Source organism: Trichechus manatus, unplaced genomic scaffold (assembly GCF_000243295.1).
Source record: "Trichechus manatus latirostris isolate Lorelei unplaced genomic scaffold, TriManLat1.0 scaffold00011, whole genome shotgun sequence".
Classification (NCBI taxonomy): Eukaryota; Metazoa; Chordata; class Mammalia; order Sirenia; family Trichechidae; genus Trichechus; species Trichechus manatus.
The window spans coordinates 8,481,014-8,499,097 of NW_004443947.1; the positions used below are offsets into that span (position 1 = coordinate 8,481,014).

At 38.6% G+C, this 18,084-nt stretch overlaps 1 protein-coding gene across 1 annotated transcript; it reads right to left on the minus strand.

Moving 5' to 3' along the window:
- Positions 1–2,613: 2,613 nt before the first annotated feature.
- On the minus strand, positions 2,614–17,646 carry NPM1 (nucleophosmin 1). Its single transcript, XM_004371202.2, has 11 exons — positions 17,474–17,646; positions 15,343–15,422; positions 14,320–14,439; positions 13,855–13,948; positions 13,441–13,547; positions 13,279–13,346; positions 10,369–10,426; positions 9,958–10,041; positions 9,175–9,276; positions 6,859–6,933; positions 2,614–2,970 (listed from the first exon to the last, which is right to left on the minus strand). Exons 1-11 carry the CDS (start codon positions 17,529–17,531, stop codon positions 2,932–2,934), a joined length of 885 nt encoding a protein of 294 aa, XP_004371259.2. The 5' UTR covers positions 17,532–17,646; the 3' UTR covers positions 2,614–2,931.
- Positions 17,647–18,084: the final 438 nt, after the last annotated feature.

Here is an 18,084-nt window from a genome sequence, read left to right on the forward strand (position 1 = left end):
CCACAAAACAAGCCCTGTTTGGAACCATTTTCAAAGATGGACCTAATTAGCTTTAAGAACAACCAGTAAGGCCAATGGCTTTCCCTCTGAATGTGGGAAGTCCTTTTGCGATGTCTGCCACAAGTATACCTAAACGAAGGTTTAACTGCAGACAAACAGGAACCCAAATACTGAAAATTTCAGACCTTTGGAATCGTGTGTACAGCCATACATATAATTACAGGTATAATTCCACTACTTAAACTGTTAAGTAACCAATACTAATTATCACCTACATACGCCCAACATCATATGGTGTTATTATGTACAACAGTATCTAGAGAAGGGGTGAATCCAGGTTTAATACAGTTCTTGGTAGTTATCTTTGTGGCAGTATTTGATGAATACAGGAAACCTTTAAATGTGTAGACTGCTTAAGGATTTGGGAGTGTCCTACCAATTTAGATAACCTTTTAAACCTTAAGTGTATGATATCCTATCGCTAAGATACACTTTTAACCTGGAACTTTCAGCCAAATAGATTGGTCTACAAAATAACACTCCTTTAAACAATCAACTATGAGAACCAACTGTCAACACGTAGGCAAAGATGAGAAGGCAAGGAGGGGCAGGGAAACTGGATGGATGGAAACTAGGCAGGCAGAATACTAATGTCACAGAACAATTTGTGTATGAACTGTTGAATGGGAATCTAATTTGCTGTGTAAACTTTCACCTAAAAAACATTAATAGTAAAAAAAATAGTAATAAAGTATATGATGTCCCTTAAAATGGAGGTACTGTCCAGTGAAAGAAAGTAGATATTGATATTCAAACAGTATCTCCTGAGCCCCCCATTAAAATAAAGGTACAGGTAGTGCCAACTTACGTCGGGGGTTCCGTTCCAACGACTTCATCATAAATCGGTCCTAAGTCAAACACTTCATTTTTGTTTTTATTATTATTGCGTTTTATTATCAGTATTTTTATAAATCCCATCTTTATCTTTAGGGGTTGGAAACATTAGATATAAACTTACAGATATGACATCAGCAAATTACATGCTCCAACACTGTGTGTAATACATATTACTAATGATAAGATGTACAAAAAAAATGGGCACTCTCAAGTGCACGGTCCAACGTAACTCGAATACATAGTTAAGTCAGGGACTACGTGTGTAAAGAAGCCACAAGTACAAAAGATAACCTGCAAAGAGGAAACAAATTAACAAAGAGGCATCCATACCTGGAAACCAGGATGAGACACCCAGCCTTTTTCCCACCCTCCAAAATGAGGTTACTCCTCTGGAGAACCTCAGGTTATCAAAGGCTAACATCTGCATACTCTCATGAAAATGCCTGCAACTATAAACCCAATCAACAAGTGCCACACTCCCAACTCAATGAAAGACTAAAATAAATAAGTTGTAACAGTGGGGGGAAGGAAAAATGAGTAAATACATGGGATGAGAAATGACAAGACCACTTCAAAATGATGTTTCTTCAGACTTTAATCCCTAAGAAACCAAGGAAGAGCAAAAGCACCTGGAGGTTAAAAATATAACCAACATAAATGTAAAAAAACAGGAAATAAAATCTCTCCCCCGACATTTAAAACAAAAAGGAATGAGGAAAAACATCCAAGAATCAAGGACCCAAGAATGGATGGGAGTAAATGAGACTAAAATTCCCAAGAAAACAGCCCAGAACTGGACCCACAATCCACCCAGGGCACAAAACAAGATTATTTCCAAGGCACATTTTAAAACTTCAGAACACCAAGGACAAAGCAATCTTAATTAACACTCAGAAAAACAGGTCACATACAAAATACATGAAAAAGGCAAAGGTCTAGGCAGAAAAAGCATACATTTGAAATAGTTAAGATAGTCAGCCTAGAAGCTAGCATTGACTTGTACCAAAATCAAGACATTTTCAGATATGCAAGGACTCAGAACACACTTCCCCCACATACCCTAAAAGAAACTACTATAGAATATACCACACCCAAAACGACAGGACCAGGAATCGGAATAGGGTGTCAGTAGTCCCATCATGCAATCAATTCAAGGTAGAATAGAAAAAGGGGTTCCAAGAATTAGTCCCTGAATGTTCTCACAAGCTGCATGCAATTAAATTCTCTTATGGATCTAAAATGTACTTTAGTAAAAATTTAGTAAAATTTATTTTACTAACATCACCAATTTATACTATATTCTTGGGTGACTGAGAAAATAGTCACGGTAATAATTTTCTGTTCTGATTCAGATGAGGAACCCAGGCTGGGAAAATGCTCTCTAAACTACTTAACACGCCAGATTTTCTTTAGAAGTGAGAACGCTAAGCAGATAGGTCTGGTAGAATATTTGAAAACATGTTTGCATAGTCATAATTATCATCAGGAAGTGGGAATGTATGAGCACTAAATCCTCAATCTTAAACAAGACCGATATATTCATAAAATTAATGAAAAACTGCTAAATAGATTGGTTAACTCTGTAGAGAACTATTTGGAGGGGTAGAGCAGGGACTGCTTCTACTGGGTTTTGGGGATACTATTTGATATTTTTAACTGTACACTTATTTCTTTGACAAAGTATAAAGAAGGTAGATAAGTAAAGAGAAACAGTGCTACTTTATTAAAATACTGAGTTTATTTCACATGTATATTTTTGTTTCCCCACCATTTTCATTTGTCTGACCATTGCTACTACTATGTCCTATCAAAACATTCCATACATACTTAAAACCAAGCAAAGGGTGGAGTTCCATCTTTAAAAACTAAACAGGCATTTTGGACAACACATTCTTGGCAAAGGAACCTGGACAACATTTATCAGACACGGTAGGGAAAGTTCTCACTCTGCATTATAAAAAGGACAGCCAGATATCAACTGTTACAGAAATGAAATAAGATGGAAAATTTTAACAAACAGTTTTAACTATTTTCTTAAAGAGACTTCCTCCACTGCCAGAGATCTTGAATAGCCTGTAAAAAAGAAAAAGAAATGTCATTGAAGAACCACAACACTGCACAGACATCAATAAATTAAACCACGTCTCCTTGCATAGGTCAGCGTAGCTATTTTTCTTTCTACCACCAAAAAGGTTCACTCTAGATAACAACTGATATCAAATAAATTTATAGACATAATTTCCAAACTTTAAATTCAGATAATCATGTAATTAACTCCTTATAAGTAATCAATTACACTAATATACATTTAATAGCGTAAAGATTTTAGTTAAAGAGATCAAGGGTAGACAAATTAGGCCAACTTTTGATGAATGTCATCTGCTGAGATCAGCTTTAGGACTGCCAAATTTAGCAAATAAAAAATAACACCCAGTGAAACTTGGACATTCTATTATTTATAATATGTAGTTTGTATGTACATATGCGTATTTCTAACTATACATACATACATCAAGATAAAAATACATAACACATATTAAAAAGGTTTTCACCTGAAATAAAACTTTTAAATATCTAAATTATACCCCTTTAATTAAATTTCCCTGTTGATTTTGCTTTCCTTAACAGTTCCTTGTTTTGTAGAATTTGCTTATAAAATTCCTTAATTACATTCTATCTTCCATTTACATTGCATCACAGGTTCTGCAGTAGTCCCATTCAACTTATTTCATTCTTTTATCCATTAAACATTTATTAATGAGAAGTCACTCAACATGGGCATTATGAGCTAGTATAACAAACATGTACTGGCATGTTAACGACTGAGATTTGCTCTTCAAATCTGAATTGTTGAAGCATGCAACATTTTTCATAACAACTTCCTTTTCCATTCTTTAGGATTACATCGCACCTCTTGATCAATGACATTCTATGCATTTTCAAATGGTAGTCATAGCTCTTATTAGGTGCCGTCAAGTTGGTTCTGACTCAAAGCAACCCTATGTACAACAGAACAAAAACACTGCCCGGTCCTGCTCCATCCTCACAATCACTGTTATGCTTGAGCCCACTGTTGCAGCCACTGTGTCAATCCATCTCGAGGGTCCTTCTCTACTTTGCTGACCCTCTACTCTACCAAGCATGATGTCCTTCACCAGTGACTGATCCCTCTAGATAGCATGTCCAAAGTATGTGAGACGCAGTAAGCAGCATTCTCACTGTGATTTTTCCGAGACAGATGTGTTCTTGCTTTTGGCAGTCTGTAGTATATTCAATATTCACCACCAACACAATTCAAAGGCATCAATTCTTCGATCCTCCTATTCACTGTCCAGCTTTTATATGCATAGGAGGCCACTGAAGACACCAAGGCTTGGATCAGGCACACCTTAGTCTTCAAGGTGACACCTTTGCTTTCTAAGACTTTAAAGAGGTATTTTGCAGCAGATATGCCTAATGCAATATGTGTTTGATTTCTTGACTGCTGCTTCCATGGGTGCTGATAGTGGATCCAACTAAAATGAAATTCTTTACAACTTATTTTCTCCGTTTATCATGATGCTGCTTATTAGTCCAGTTGCTCGAATTTCTGGCAGTTCCCTGTGGACGTACTCCTGCAACCGCTTTTGAATGATCTTCCATCAATTTCTGGAGCCTTGTTTTTTGCCAATGCTTTCAGTACAGCTTAGACCTCTTCCTTCAGTACCTTCAGTTCTTGATCATATGCTACCTCCTGAAATGGCTGAATGTCAACCAATTCTTTTTGGTACAGTGACTCTGTATATTCCTTCCATCTTCTTTTGATGCTTCCTACATCGTTTAGTTTTTTGCCCACAGAATCCTTTAATGTTGCAACTTGAGAGTTGAACTTTTTTCTTTAGTTCTTTCAGCTAGAGAAATGCCAAGTGTGTTCTTCCCTTTTGGTTTTCTATCTCCAGGTCTTTGTACATTTCATTATAATACTTTACTTTGTCTTCAAGCTACCCTTTGAAATCTTTTGTTCACCTCTTTTATTTCATCTTTTCTTTCTTTCACTTTGGCTACTCTGTGTTCAAGAGCAACTTTCAGCGTCTACTCTAACATCCACTTTGGTCTTTTCTTTCTTTTTAAAGACCTTTTTCTTTCTTCATGTATGATGTCCTTGATGTCATCCCACAACTTGTCATGTATGATGTCCTTGATGTCATCCCACAACTTGTCTGGTCTTTGGTCATTAGTGTTCAGTGCATCTAATCTATTCTTGAGATGGTCTCTAAATTCAGTTGGGATATATTCAAGGTCATACTTTGGCTTTCATAGACTTGTTCTAATTTTCTTCAGCTTCAACTTGAATTTGCATATGAGCAATTGATGGTCATAATAAGTGTGCTAATGTGGTATTATCCACTTCAAGTTGGAATTTCTTTTCCTATTCTTAAGTAAAGTCCCTTTTAGAAACATCCTTGGTGCTTCTGGTCAACTCTGTAAAGTATTTCAACAAGTTCAAGCAATGAAGTACTTCAGTGATAGTCTGCTATGGCTAATGACACTGAAAACTAACAAGAATTAAGTAGGGCTTCACTCAATGGAGTATTAGGAATGTCAAGAATTTTGGAACCCAGACTTTCTAGACTCAAGGCCTGATGAACCCCTGAGAACTATTGTCCTGAGACAATCTTTAAACCTTAAACCAAAAATATCTCCCCTAAAGTCTTCCTTAAAACTAGTTTAGCTTAACAAGTAAATATCCTGCCTTGAGCATTATGTTCTTTGAAAATCTATATGCGATCAAACTGACAAGAGTTAACTCCATAGAGTTGATAGGAAACTTAGGGAGCAGTGAGTTTATGTAAATGGGAGAGAAACAACTCGGAAAATGAGGCCACTGCAACTTCTGCTGTGATTACTTATTCACCTGAAGTTTGCTTTATCAAAACTTTATCACTTTCTTTGGGACTAGCTGAAATCATACATCTTACAGTAAGGTGTGCATTTATGCTGGATTATATCTGACTTGCCACTACTTTTATACAGAATGAACTGTATATGGGTTTCAAAGGACTTCGTTTAATAAATGTCCACTACTCAGAAAAATTCACAAAATTTACACTCACACGGAGGTTCAAATATACACCCCAAAATAGAACAGCAACCACAATTAAAATTGCACTGGACAATCTCACAGCTGTGCCATTTCATCTGTCTCTCACAAGTCTAAACTCACAACTAACCCTTAGCAGAGACTAAACCACTGAAGAGTTCTCAACCTGTGAACTAATAATTGTAGTAGTATTGTCATTTAAATGATTTAAGTGCCAGTTACTGCGGTAGAAAAAAAATCTCTAGTTGCCAATTTTTTGTAATTTATTTAAAAACAAAAAAATGAATACAGGACATTTAGGGAATCCTGACAAAATGAAACAGGCTTCCACTTTTTACAATCTGAGTGAACAACTGCAAGTAAAGCAAGAGAAATTAATTCCTTTGACAGAATTCCTCCATGTGTAAGGATTACAAAATGCTAACAGCTGAAATGAATAATAATCATTTTGGCTACTTGCTTCCAGATTTTACCCTTTAGGTTGACTTCAGAAAAAATAGGCTTCTCATGAGATCTACAGAGAAAATGGTCTTCTTTACCAACTCCAAGAAAGCAAAGACCAGACTGCCTCAAGTTGCCAAATGGAGCAGCAAACAAAACCACAGCTCATTTCCTTAGCCAGTATCATGCCAAAAGTAGAACTGGGTTTACTAACAAAGATAATTTACCAACTACATAAAAGCTGGGGAAAACGTACTAAAAAATTTATTCCTAGTCTCTGCCAACTAAATTCTTAAGAGTTTCCACGTATTTAATCTAAAGTATTGTCTCTGTGGTCAGGACCTTTTAAAAGAAGCCAACATGTATAGACTAAAAGGAGAATCACAATATATCACAGTAAAATATCTGGATTTGGTCATATCCCCAGAAAATTCAGTTACCTCCTGGTCAGTCATCCGGAAGCAATTCTTCACATAATTGATGAATTTGGCTTCCACTTTGGGAAGAGAACCACCCTATTGAGACAAAACCATTATTAAGGATAAGTATAGAAATACATTGTTTTTGGAGCCTTATGAAGTTAGCAAGTTCCTCAGAGATTTGCATGCTGTTACAAGGATCCTGTCTCTTCAACACCTTCATTTTAAGAATACTGAATTTTTTCTAGACCCTGGAATACCCTATACTAGTGAGTAATTTATGAGAGCCCAGGTCTTTCAAAATTCAAATTCTCCCTAGGCAGCCATTCTAGGAAGTACACCTGAGATTCTACTTAGCTGCCTACCCACTGTATAATTACACAAGTTTTATCACCACTCAGAACCAAATACAAAACAACCATGCATCTCTTTTGGGTACCATATACACAAGTGATCACAATTATTAAAATACTCAGTAATATTTATTAATAACCTAGGTCCAGCAGAGTGCTAACTGGATGTCAATCTAGGGAGGTGTATGAAGTTGAACAGGGGAAAATTATAGTAAATGTAGTAGTTCCGTTTTCACTAACCTCTAAAACTTTGTATTTCCTTTAATTATGGACATAGACATCAATCCACAGTATTAGTGATACCTTTTTGACTTTGTCACCAAGTATTTTCAAAATGTTACCAAGACTGCAAATATCTGGAAATGTTCACATTTGACACTACTTTAAAATTATCTTATTTAGTGAACCAAATACTATTTTTTATGCATTTTAAAAACCATTGAGAAGGCATCAGAATGCTAAAGGAACCATGGCACAAAAGAGTTAGGTATGGTAAAAGATACTTAACTGCCTGTATCACCCTAGAAAATAAACCTCACTATAACAATTTCCATTCTTAAATTATTGTCACATACATTCTTATTTGATTTATTCAATATTTATTGAGCAACTAGGGGATACAAAGTTTATAAAACATCGTGAAAAAGATAAGGTAAATGCACAAGAGAGCAGAGTACGATTCACTGAATCACAGCAGTCAAAAGTTTAAGTGCTTTAGAAAAAAAAGAGTGAGATTGCTTCCAGCCTGCAAGGGGGCGTGGGTGGGTGGCAAATCAGGAAAGGGGATTGACATTAAAATAGAAGACTTCAGTCTGGATTGTTGATGATACTCAGTATGGACTATATTTGTCTCTCCTTTTCCTCTCCCCATCTTTGGGCTTAATTTACCAGTAGTGCCCAGGACTGTTCAATGCGCCTGCAATTAAACCAAGGAGATAGGACCATATTAAAATAGGGGGGAGGGGTATCCAAAAGATGTCATTTTAGCACTGTATGCAAGGGATAAAATAAAGCAGTGATACCATGAAAGCTAAAAAGGTTTACAGTGGGAATCAAGAAAAAACAGATACATTCTGTTTCTAAAATGCCAGTTTTCCAACCCACTCATCACTTCACAACGGAGGGAATCTATTGAAGCAATGTAGAGCCAGCCTATAGAGCAAAGGAAAAACATGGGGAAAGGAGTCAGCACTTTTCCCTCACCACAATCATTGGGGCCTAAAAGTAATATTCATAGAATTAAAGTTTCTCTCAAATCTGTTCTAAGACATTCAAACCGATTTATACTCTGCAAGCCCAGAGTTCATTAAATTTTATTAAGTTTTAGTCCCCCAAGTCAACTAAGTAGGTAAGACAAGAGAACTAATCCTCTTCTCATGTTACAACCATTAAAGACAAAAGAACTAGATGTACACACAGTCACTCAAATTCAAGTCACTACCACTTGTACTGATCGGTGACGCCTTGAGTAAATGCCAAACAGAAATGACTCAATTTGCTGAGAAATGCTTTTGACTATATTCAATAATGAGTTACATTTTTTAACTATATAAAGCCAAGCAGTCAAGCATTAATCTGCTTTTCTGGCTGTTTGCCATTTTACATTAAGACTCATGTGCCCTCTCCTGGTTCTACAGCATATCTTACAACCAGAAGAAATGAGCCAAGGGGTATTTCCTCATTGATCTCATTTTAACACCTAAGGTCAGATGTTATGTCTTACAGTAAGTATGTTTATATTTCTTTCATAACAGAAATAAAGTATACTTAAATTCACGAGATATGCAAAAATATCACCAAAGAATTATAAACGTATGCAAGTAACTAGTTGTATTTTTATAATGCATTTAAAAAAAAAAAAAAAAGCCCCACAGTATGACAGGGTGTTAAATAAAAAATGAACAATCTTATTTATCCAACTCCCACAACGGTGCAAAGTGGGAAGGGGGTTAAATGTATCTAGTTTAAGGAAGATTTTACTTACTTTTTCTATACTTGCTTGCATTTTTGCTTTAATGTCTTCTACAGAACTAGGTCCTTTTGGTGTTTTAGGAGTTTTTTCCTGTTTTTTGAAAGATTCTTGACCCTGAAAAAAAAAAAAAGGCTGAATTTCAAAAGGTCTTTCCAAGTTCAAAAGACCCAACCCCAGACTTTTTAATGTTCCATAAAATTCATCCCCTATAAAACCAAGTATAAAGCAAAAGTTGCTATATAAATAAAATACGTACCTGTACAATTATATTTTTGTTATCAAAATCATTCCCTAGGGAATAGGAATTATTTGGGCTTGCATTTATGTTTAACACACCCAGGTCAGTTCTACACTTTCAGGGTATCGTCAAAAATGAAACCAGAAAGTCCCCAAGAATGAAGCCAGAAAGCCAACTTGATGCCTGGGGTTTATCCAAGAGCAATTAAATAATGATAATCTCCATAGGTAGGGCCCAGGTATGGAACATTCTAATATACAGCCTAGGTTGAGAACGACTGCTCTGTTCTGATACACACCTTTTACCAAGCAAGACTGTTTATATTACAATGATAATCTTTTTATTGGTTTCCTTCCCAACTCCAGCAGCCTTCTACCTAGCCTATATCTATCTAGAACAATGATTTCCAACGATCACACTTTAGCTGTATAAGACAGCAATTAATTACAGGTGCTATCCAAAAGCTTGTCAAATTTCAGACAGATTAGATCCTTCCACAATAGAGCCTTTAACTTTTTCTAACTACCTACATGAAACCTGTATTTGTTGCCACTTACTTTTGACCTTGGTGTTGATGGTTTTGAGTCTTTTCCATTCTGGTTTGATTTCTGTGCATTTTTGGCTGGAGTATCTCGTACAGACTGTAATTAGAAATTAATCTTAATCAGTGCCCCCTACACAACAGGCCTATCAGTGCAGTCAGGCTAAAATGAAACAATCATTCTCACAAAAGGCTGCAAAGGGTTAAGACACTGAGGGAGAAGACCACACGGATGAAGAAAATAGATTACTTCCCACTATAAAAAAATTTTCAGTACAGCTCTGAATAGGACCAATTTTAAATATCACCTCATCATCTTCCAAACCCGCTTTCATTAACTACGAAATAAGTAAATAGCACTAAAAAAATTTCCATTATTTTTGGTATCAACCATTTCTGATGATGTTGTGACATTGCATCTACTTACTTTCTTCACTGTAACTTTTTCTTCAGTTTCTTCATCATCAAAATCATCATCATCATCACTACAAATGAAATAAAGTCAGTATTACTGACTCAATGCACTCACAAACCTAAAAAGCCTAGCTAGAAAATGAATGTGCATATGACAGAGTACGTGGAACCATATCCTCTGTTCATGGGTCAGTAGACTTAACATTAAGATAGTAATACTTCCCAAACTGATTTAAACTCAAGCAATACCCATCAGAATCCCAGCTGGCTTCTCAGTAGAAACTGACAAAGCTGATCCTGAAATTCATACAGAAACAAGGACCCCAGAACAGCCAAAACAATCTTGACAAAGAACAAAGTTGGAGGATTCACACCTCCTAATTTCAGAACTTACTCATACCAACAGAAATCTAGACAGTGACGTATTGATGTTAAAGGTAGACATACAGATTAATGAAATAGAACTGAGTCCAGAAATAAACCCATACATCACTGGTAACTGATCTTTAACAAGGGTGCCAAGACCATTCAATGGGGACATAGTCTTCAACAAATGGTGCTGGGACACTGATACCCACGTATAAAACAAATAAATTTGGACTCGTATCTCACATCATATACAAAAATTAACTCAAATGTACCAAACATCTAAGCATAAGAGCTAAAACCATAAAATTCTTACAAAAACACACAGGAGTGAATCTTCGTAACCTTGCCCTCGGACAATGGTTTAAGGGATAACACCAAAAGTATAAGCAACAGAAGAAAAAAATAAACTGGACTTCACAAGAATTAAGAGCTTAAGGCAATCCACAGAATCAGAGAAAATATTTGCATATCATATAGCTGAAAAAGAAACTACAACATAATAAAAACACAACCACATTTAAAAAGTGGGCAAAGGAACAAAATAGACATTTTGCCAGCCAAAGATATATGATAAACAAGCACATGAAAAAGATGTTGTCATCAGGCAAGGATAATCAAAACCACTACAAGATACTACTTCACCCCCACTAGGATGCCAAACACAAAACCTGCTGCCATGGAGTTAATTCCGACTCACAGCAACCCTACAGGACAGGGTAGATAGAACTGCCCCAGAGTTTCCAAGGAGCGCCTGGTGGATTCAAACTGTCAACCTTTTGCTCTTAAAGACTACGCCACTGCCAGGGTTTCCAAAACATTTTCCTGACTGGGAAACGAACCAGGCTGCGGTGGTGACAGCATTGAATCCTAACCACTAGGATCAAAAAGTCAGAAAATAATAAGCATTGGAGGACGTAGAAAAATCGGCACCTTGTTACACTGATTGTAGTAATGTAAAATAGTGCAGGCGTTTTTAAAAAGTCTGGCAGTTCCTCAAACAATTTAACGAGTTACCATGACCTAGCAATTCTACTCCTAGATATATACCCAAGAGAACTGAAAACATGCCTATACAAAATCACATGTAAATGCAGTCCTTTAAGCAGTTTTAATGGTTGATTTTATTTCAAGATTTTGGTATTAGAACCCATCCCCTGCATGTGACTTCCACTATACAAAAACAAGATGACAATGATTTCTATAAAACTGTCAGAATTTTATCTTGTTTATACCAGTTGTAACAGTCAAATATGAATCCCACACCAGACTGACTATTTCAATCCCCAAAACAAGACCACTGATTTCCCTTTTATCTTGGGACTCCAGGCTTAAACTTCCCTTATAATCTTACCAATAAGGAATCAACAGAGAACCACATGCCAAAAATCCTTAGTGACAACTTATCGAATGAATGTAACTGGAGCTATCCAGTGAGATTCTCCCCTTCTTACACACTATTTGACAATGTAATGTGTCCGCTAATCCTTCCTCAGGAGAAACATACTGACCAAATATACCTGAGAAATGCTACACAATCTACCCTTCTGAAGAGTCACAATACACAGGACATTTTAAAAGATCTGCAGTCCCAATAACACCCATTTAACTCAAACTGACCTCTTGGCCCTTTATACTCATTTCCACAGAATGACCTTTTTTCCATAAAAAATCCCCTGAGACAGGAGCAAGGACAACTTGTACAAGGAAAAGTCATAGCAGCTCCATAGACAAATCCAAACTCCTTGAGGGACCGGACTGCCGGGCAGAGGGCAGGGGGGACCGTGGTCTCGAGAAGTATCTAGCTCAACTGGCGTAACACAAATTATAAAGACAATGTTCTACTTTCTACCTTGGTGAGTAGTGTCTGCAGTCTTAAAAGCCTGTGAGCAGCCATCTAAGATACTCCACTGGTCTCACCCCTTCGGGAGCAAGGGAGAATGAAGAGAACAAGACACAAGGAAAAGATTAGTCCAAAGGACTAATGGACCACAGCTAGCATGGCCTCCACCAGACTGAGTCCAATACAACTAGATGGTGCCCAGCTACCACCACTGACTGCTCTGACCGGGATCACAACAGAGGGCCCCGGACAGAGCTGGAGAAAAATGTAGAACAAAATTCTAACTCCCAAAAAAACACCAGACTTACTGGCCTGACAGAGACTGGAGAAACCCTGAGAGTATGGCCCCCAGACACCCTTTTAGCTCAATAATGAAGTCACTCCTGAGGTTCACCCTTCAGCCAAAGATTAGACGGGCCAGTAAAACAAAATGAGACTAAAGGAGCACACCAGCCCAGGGGCAAGGACTAAAAGGCAGGAGGGGACAGAAAAGCTGGTGACTGGGAACTCAAGGCTGAGAAGGGAGAGTGTTGACATGTCGTGCTGTTGTTAATCAATGTTATAAAACAATGTGTACTGTTTAATAAGAAACCAGTTTTTTCTGTAAACGTTCACCTAAAAGTACAATAAAAAAATTAATAATAAAACAAACAAAAAATCCCCCCCAGACATACAACTACAACTATGTCAATTTTCTTAGAGCATACTACTTACTCTTCATCATCATCATCGTCATCATCATCATCATCATCGTCTTCATCAGCAGCAAGTTTTACTTTTTTCTTAAAGAAAAATATATACTCATGAGCAAGAGGTGATCCTCATCACCAAAGTTAAGGCCAAAATAAGAGATCTGTAGTAAGAATACATCTATACCTGTGGAACCTTGTTACCACCTGCAGGAGCAGATCGCTTTCCTGATATACTTAAGAGTTTCACATCCTCATCCTCTTCATCATCTGACTCTGCATCTTCCTCCACAGCTGAAATAAAAGTTTTTATTTGCCACTACTAAAACTCAACAAAGCAAAAACTCAGAGAAAGAGGACATTTACGAGTATATAAAAATAAATTCTACTATGAAAACAGCAAATCGGGACAGGAATTGTTTTAAAATGAATTCTTGGAGCTAACGCTCATTGCCATGTTTTAATTACAAAACCAGTCTTCTCAGTTCACAGGGAACCTATTATGTACACAGTATATGCATGCTTTAAAATGTTCAAATTTGTAATCAGGTAACTGCATTAAAGAGAATAAACTTAACACAATAATATATAAACAACATACCTACTAAGTGCTGTCCACTAATATGCACAGGCCCTGAGCCACACTTCAACCGTAAGACCACAGGCGGCGTTATTTCAAAGCCCCCAAGGGATACCTAAAAGAGAGAAACTTTACCAGTAAACACACTGAAGAAAATAAAAGGATAAATGTTGCCATAAAACCTGTTCATAATTGACTTACAAATAGTGTTGATATATAATAGGTATTATAGACAAACCCATAAATCAAATGAACAAGCCAGAGAAACCCCAGAGTTTTTACACCTCTAACAAAACAAACACTAACCATCATGTTCAAGAGTTGATCACTTAACCCTATAGCTAGTGACTACTGGGAGAACAAACTGCCAAATTTAAAAAAAAAAAAAAAAAACCTTTCTAGCTCCTTAGTATAACCTAAGGGGCATCTACCTCAATGCAACAGAATTAGCCCTTGACATAAAATTAAAAGTTTAAGTGCGCTTACCGTTGGCTGTACAGACATTTTCAAAGTTGCCAGTGTTACTTTAATTGGGCTGCCTTCATAATTCATTGCCTCTGCTTCAACAATGTGCAATTCATCCTTTGCACCAGCACCTAAACTAACCTGTGAATAAGAAAAATAGTTCAAGTTCTAGCTATTTTACGACCCCCCCCAAATGTTAGTTTTTATAAAACCAATTTTTCATCATCGATAGAAGACTAATTTGCGTAAACGTCAAGTCTGAGTTAATGTGACCTGACAAACCAATTTCTCACATTCAGTAAATTTAAGGAAATAAAAATGCATACACAGTACGGATCATCTCACAGATATTTACTGAATACTAGAAGCTGGACAGCAGGCCAGTCTCTTGTGGGGAATATAAAAGATTGCCCCAGTGGCACAGTGGTGAAGCATTTGGCTGCTAACCAAAAGGTGGGCAGTTTGAACCCGCCAGGCTCTCCTTGGAAACTCTATGGTGCAGTTCTACCGTTCTATAGGGTTGCTAAGAGTTGGAATTGACTCAACAGCAATAGGTTTGGTTTGGTTTTTGGTTTAGAAGGCTTTATAATGCAGTTGAAAAAATGAAACATATATATGGAGTGCTGGAATAGTAATATAAATAAACTCTATGTGATTATCAAATGAGTGGGAAAAACGTTAAGTTTTATACCACAAGTGACAATATAATTAGGCTATAAAGATACCCACAACCCTGGTGGCACAGTAGTTAAAGACCTCAGCTGCCAACCAAAAGGTTAGTGGTTCAAACCCATCATCTGCTCCAGAGAAAGATGCGGCAGAGTCTGCTTCCATAAAGATCACAGCCTTGAAAACCCTAAGGGGCAGTTCTACTTTGTCCTATAATCTCGCTATGAGTCATAATCGACTAGCTGGCAGTAGGTTTGGTTTTTTTGGTTGGTTATAAAGATGCTACTATCTTGTAAGCAATCTGGGAAACAAAAGAATAAACCTTACGCCACATGAATAGAAACCAAAAGCCTGGATAGTTTAAAGTTTAATTACCGTTCTTAAAGATAACTGGTGCTCATTTTCATCATTATCCACCTTAAAGTGATAATCTTTGTCGGCCTTTAGTTCGCAACCTGTGGATGAAGAAGAAAGCAACTCTAACAATAGAAAAGTAACACTGAAACTTAGGCATGGGGAACCAAAAAGGTAAAGGTTACCTTGTAAGGTAGTTTTTCACATTTTACTATGCTAATTACCAGGGCACAATACAGAATGATCTTTTTGGGTGCCTTCAACACAAACTTCTATAAATATCAAATAACATCTCTACAGGGCTTTATAAATTCCACTTCCCCCTTATCCCCCTTCCTTCTCAACTTTACTGTAAGACAGGCACTACCATTCTACAGATAAAAACTGGCCCCAAGGTTTAGTAAATTTGGGATTGAAACTACTATGAGGCCAAACCTAATGTACAATGCCAATAACTTCCTACTATTTTAAAACATGGAATTAACTGTCTAAACTCTAAAGAAACATATCAATTTAAAAGAGGAGACCGGTTACACTAACACTAACAAGACACTACAAATAGGATAACATTCCAGAGTTACTGAAGTCCTTAAACTAACAAAAAGTATGGGACATTATGTTCAGAATTTGTTTAAGATTACAATTTACTGTAACGATGCTTCCAACAGAAAGGATTAAACACAAAAAGATCAATATAAACTGAACAAAAACGTAAGATATCCAAAATAGCTGGAATAAAGCCTTAATACTTTGAACGCTTAATGTATCTACCTACTCTCATTCTGTGAATGAATTGTCTCAATAGATTTAATTAATTTAAAATAATTCCATTTAATTGCCATCTAATACTGGTACAAAGATGCTTAAATGTTATTGCTCAATAAAATTTCAGCATGGTTAAGTAAAATAAAAATAGGACAGAATTTGCACTTACTCCAAAGCTACATCTTGAATATGGCCTGACTGGCCACAAGGCAAAGGCTTCAACAACTGAGTTTCCTGAGATTGAAAACCAAAACAGCACTCTTCAAGTATTAGGGGGTGGGAGGAGGACAGGGAAAAAAAGCCTAAGCCCTAGTATACATTACAAGTTAACAGTCCCAGGTCTTCTATTTACTGACCCAAAGTGAACTCTCAGTACAAGTTTCTCATCTTTAAAGTAAAATCTACTTGCCCCATGAAACAGAGGGCTGCCTCCGCCGTCCCCTCCCCCTCCCCAAAAAAAACCCTATGGAGTCGAATCTTGGTTCAGCTCTACTCTCCCTTTACCTATAATTTTGGTTACGTCACTTTACTTCCTGAGCATCAGAACTGTCCTCTGTAAAATGAGGCTAATTCCATCTACTGCAGTTAAAGAGAAAAAGGTCACTAGAAATGATCACTACTATCATTGTAGGTGTACAGCACTGAACAAAGACATCCAGAATCCTGGTGCTACCAGCCACTTCATCCAACATTTCCCGCCTCAAAACACAGAATCTTAGGCTCCGAGTGACAGGCACCAGTCAGCCCCGGATGTAGCGCCCACACCCCCTCCTTCATCCAACCACGTGGCAACCACGTGCTTCCAGCGGTTGCGGCCTCCACAATCCGCGCCGCAACTCCCCTCCCCCCGTAACCGGCCGAGGAACCCAGCCTAAGGCTCAGTACTACAGCATGGGGATGATGCCTGTGGGCCGGAGGGACAAGTGTAGCCCTCAACGCCAAGCTGCACCCCTCCTCCATGCCTCACATAAACCCACACGGCCTCCTGGACCAAAAGACCCGGGCTCAGCAGCGAAGGTGCCTGCCCTACAAATTCAGACACTGCTACTAAATTAAAAAAAAAAAAAAAAACACGCTCGGAGACTCATCGCGTACCCCACGCAACGCCGAACTTTCACCCGATCGGTTCCACGATGCCTCAGGACCCGGGCCTCGGACTGCTCACGCCCCTCCTTTCCACCCCCTCATGCCGCTGGCTCTCCCAAACGCCGGCCATAAACCTCCTCGCTCCCCATCCCTGAGGTCCCGGCAGTTCACTTCCCACTCCCTCAGGTCTCCAGCCTGCTTAGCTCTCTCCGTTGGCCCAGGCCTCAGCTGGATTCCCGCACCCCCACCTCAAAGCCACCAGGCCCTCCTCGGCATGTCTCCAACCCTCTCCAGCAGTTACCGAAAAGATAGTTTTGGGGCCTCAGGGGGCTCATGTCCATGTCCATCGAATCTTCCATGGGATGGTGGCACGCACTTAGATGGGAGAGAGGACGGAGAGAAACCACTACAGCTGCTAAAAAACAGCCGCGCAGGACGGAATCACACCAGGGAAAGGACAAGAGCCCCCTGCGCATATATATAGTGTCCAATGAAGTCTCGCGAGAGTTGCCCAAGTCCAGCCTCCGTGCGCGTGCTCCGGAGTCCCCCTCCCCGAGACGCCGCTCTCTTGCGCAAGCGCCCTTCAACCCCACTGTGTTATATCTCGCCCCCACCTTCTGCAGGTACTTCGCGGGCTCCCACCGAGCACGCGCATTCATTACCCGCCGCCGCCGCCGCCGCTTGTGCGCACGCGTGGTTTCCGCTCGTCGCGCGCGCTCCCCAACTCCAACTCTACCACGTCTTCTCCCGCTCAGGCGCGCAGGCTTTGCGCCAAGAGCCTGCGCAGCCCACCCTACAAAATGGCGACGGGTAACCCTTAGCTCCTTTGCTTAAAGGCCGGTGAGACGGTTGTAAATGAGACAGAGAGCGTCTCTGTTCATCTTCCTCTACCGCCTCGTGCCCCGCAGGCCT